Here is a 3,715-nt window from a genome sequence, read left to right as displayed (position 1 = left end):
TGGACAAACTATACAACGCCAACACTCATAACATGGTTGATGGTCCGTTTTTTTTCTGATGAATGAATATTTAAAACAAAGCAGAATAATTTAAATGTTAAATATCGGTCAAAAAATATCGGCTGGACGATATATCGGTTGGGCTCTACTTTTTATCCAGTTGTAAGCCATATTTTAACGAGATGAAGGATTTTAGTCACTTTAGTTACTCCTGTCTTTTTACTAGGCCTGCAAGACTAATCGTTATAAAATTGCGATCTCGATTCACCCTGTTCACGATTACATCTTACATTTTTTCTTTCCTTTTTTTATGAGTTCAATTCTCATTTAATTTTATGAGCCGACTGCCTCACAAACGTTATTACTTTCTTCTTGGAGTTTTAAACATAGACTGTATAAAATAGGTTTGAAAGCACTCCTGCAATGCTCTCCCTTCGCCTCTCCTCTATGATCACCGGCTTGTGGTGATGAATAATGTGCTATAGGTGCCAAAAAAAAAAGGTTTGGTACTGCCAATTTGTTTTGTTTTGTCAGGGTTCATGTGTGCAATAACATTACACTTTGTGAGAAAAAAATCGTGGAAGAGAATCGTGATATCAATTCTAAGCTAAAAAAAATCGTGATTCATATTTTTTTCCCAAATTGTGCAGGGGTTCTGTTTGTTTTGGGAAGAGCGGGGGACCCCTGCGTACACAATTCCCATGATGCCACGTCACCAAACTGCATTTTTTTTGTTTTTGATTGAGAGAACCCTAATGGCAGAAAATCACACACAGTTTTGTGCTTAGTCAAAGGCAGTAGGACTTTTTTAATTTGCACTTCTCGATATCCTCTGATCTTAACAACTTAACTCTGTAACTGTCAAACCCATACAGTGGAGCTCGAAAGTTTGGGCACCCCAGGTAAAAATTTGTATTAATGTGCATAAAGAAGCCAAGAAAAGAAGAAAAAATCTCCAAAAGGCATCAAATGACAGATTAGACATTTGTATAATATGTCACAAAAAGTTAGATTTCATTTTACATTTACACTTTCAAAATAACAGAAAACAAAAAAATGGCTTCTGTAAAGGTTTGGGAACACAGACACGATTCAACATGTTTAAGTTTCTTTTTTTAAAGCACTGAGCAGACACAAACCTGCAGGTACTGACTGTCTGAAGGCTCCAGCTGTCCTTCAGGACACCAGGCACCGTCTCCCTCCTCGCGATTCAACCTACACACACACACACACACACACACACACATACACACATACACACACACACACACAGTGTTGATCAAAAGCTGAGCCTTCACAGCTGCTGACAGCAGTTGTTTGCTCATCTCGGGGGTGAAATTGACATTACAGAGAATGGACAGTTGACCCAACAGCAAAGCTGAGTCTGACACGGAGCTGCACTCATCGGGTCACATGCAGCCGGATGTGGCTCAGGTGGTAGCTCGGTGGTCTACCAATCGTCACATCACTCTGTAAGTCCCACTGACCTGGCGTACTGAGGTCCCGTGGTCTCGTACCACTGGCTGGATGCTGTGATGTCATCATCTTTGATCCGTCCATCCTCCATGCCCAAGGCATAGCGACAGTGTGCTGAACACACACACACACACACACACACACACGCAAACACACGCAAACAAGATAATTACAATGACACACAAACATTTAACACAAATTTAATGTGTGTGTGTGTGCGCGCGTTTACCGGGGTCGATCTGTCCGTAGGCTGCTGTGGCTTGAAGGATCAGCAGCAAGAAGAGGTGCATGATGGTCCGCCGATCACACCAACACACACGCTACATCTCTGAGAGAGAGAGATAGAGAGAAAAAAACAGGGAGAAAGAAAGATGTTAAATAATGAATTATAATTTATCAAAATCTGTATTGCCCTTCACAAACTTGTCCTTTTTTATGAATTTTGACTACCACCATCAATTTCAAGAATTCTTATTGGCTTGAAATTTGACATTTGCGCTTGCATGAACTGGGGTAGACTCATAGACAGTTAAAGAAGTGGACCAACAGATCCTGTTGTTCTGGATTCGTATTTTACAAAAACGTCTGCTACGGAGCCATAACGTAAGCTACAAGGTAACGGAGTCTTTTATACATTGTCGTGTTTCTTTAGAAATAAACAACAGACAAACAGAGTCTTTAAACGCTTCAGATGTAAAGTTAAAGTGGCGCCAAAATGAACGGCAGTCAATGGGATGCTAACGGCGGGTGCTAACTGCAGTTGCTTTCAGGTAAAATCCTTTTTTAAACACGTTTCTGCTGCAGGAGGTCAACTGTCACCCAGCTACAGCAGGATGGATAAACAAGGATCAGAATGTGTGTGTGTGTGTGTGTGTGTGTGTGTGTGTGTGTGTGTGTGTGTGTGTGTGTGTGTGTGTGTGTGTGTGTGTGTGTGTGTGTGTGTGTGTGTGTGTGTGTGTGTGTGCGTGCGATTTCACAATGTTTTTGTTGTTGGAGCGGAGAGTTTAACACACCATACACAGAGAGCAGCCCATCACAGAGGTTACGCAACACTGAAAAACACACACACACAAACACATAAACAAACACACACACACAAACACATAAACAAACACACACACACACACACACACACAAAACACACACACACACACACACACACACACAAAACATAAAACACACACACACACACACACACACCCTCTTCTCTTCTCTTCTGTCAAAGGGTTTGACAAATATACTTTCTTATTTGAAAGTATCAGCAGCGTCCCGCTGTTCTTCTCTTCTTCGGGACGTTTTTCAATCGCTGGAGGAAACAGCTGGACGGGAGAGAGAGTGACCTGAACACAGACTGGAGAGAGACAGCAGGGTGAGGCTGAGGACTGAGGAGAGAAAACACAAAGAGAGGAGGAGGAGGGAGACAGAGTGAAGGCATGAGAAGAAGGAGGGGGAGACAAGGTCGAGAGAACAATGGGCGGAAGGGGGAAGCAGAGAGCAACATACAGAACTTAGAGTAACTAAACAGAAGGTTAAACAAATCTGTGTTTTGCTCCTCCGGCCACCCACCAGTGACGTCCCAGTGTCCTGCAGTACACCTGCACGTCGCTGCAGCAGCAGGTGACGAGTCAAACCACTGGAGGTCGGCAAAGACAAGACTTTCCAGGGGTGCTATTAGAGCTGAGGCAGGCACTTTATTCTTCAGGGGTCACTGGGTGAAAAAAAAGTCCATAAAAAAAAACCTTTCAACTTCAAGTAGTTCATGCGGTCTGAGAGATTCTGATCACATCATGGTATTACCAACAGATGATGTACGTTTGCAGGGCGGAAATTTGTTTGAAGTTTTTGAATGGAGCCTGGAGTTTAAGAACAGACGGTCACTGAGTCGCAGAGTTTAACAGACAAATGAGTGGTACTGAATTATCACTTCATGGAGACAACACGTTCCCTGATTACAGTTTGCATCGAACTTAAAAAAAAACAATCTTTCCTTCCTGACATAGATCTCCGTTCTGGCTTCAGGAAGTGAGTACATTCACTTCAGCCGAGCTGCAGGCGAACGCAGACGTTCACTTTTTTTTTTTGGCAACGACTGGATAGAGAGAGAGAGAGAGAGCGAGAGAGAGAGAGAGAGAGAAAGAGAGAGCTTTATGTAATGTGTTGGCTGCAGCTCAGATTCCTGCACTGTTGCTCATCTCTACAGCAAAATGGGAGCACGAGAGAGAGAGAGAGAGAGAGAGAG

At 42.9% G+C, this 3,715-nt stretch overlaps 1 protein-coding gene across 4 annotated transcripts in view; it reads right to left on the bottom strand.

Moving 5' to 3' along the window:
* ddr2l (discoidin domain receptor family, member 2, like) overlaps positions 1-3,715 on the bottom strand; it is a 29,324-nt gene that overhangs the window by 14,903 nt on the left and 10,706 nt on the right. For 2 of the 4 annotated variants that reach the window (XM_032516927.1, XM_032516930.1), the window contains exons 2-4: positions 1,706-1,804; positions 1,488-1,590; positions 1,140-1,215 (exon numbers count right to left, since the gene is read on the bottom strand). In XM_032516927.1, the coding sequence (XP_032372818.1) occupies positions 1,140-1,215; positions 1,488-1,590; positions 1,706-1,766 (240 nt within the window). In that variant the 5' untranslated portion in view covers positions 1,767-1,804. Of the gene's footprint in view, positions 1-1,139; positions 1,216-1,487; positions 1,591-1,705; positions 1,805-2,676; positions 2,828-3,042; positions 3,185-3,715 lie in introns of all 4 variants that reach the window. The other 2 variants (XM_032516928.1, XM_032516929.1) reach the window with 2 other exon arrangements.

This window comes from Etheostoma spectabile, chromosome 5 (genome assembly GCF_008692095.1).
Source record: "Etheostoma spectabile isolate EspeVRDwgs_2016 chromosome 5, UIUC_Espe_1.0, whole genome shotgun sequence".
NCBI classification, from domain to species: Eukaryota; Metazoa; Chordata; class Actinopteri; order Perciformes; family Percidae; genus Etheostoma; species Etheostoma spectabile.
Note: the sequence above shows the minus strand (reverse complement) of the source record. Positions and strands in the feature narration are given on the sequence as shown.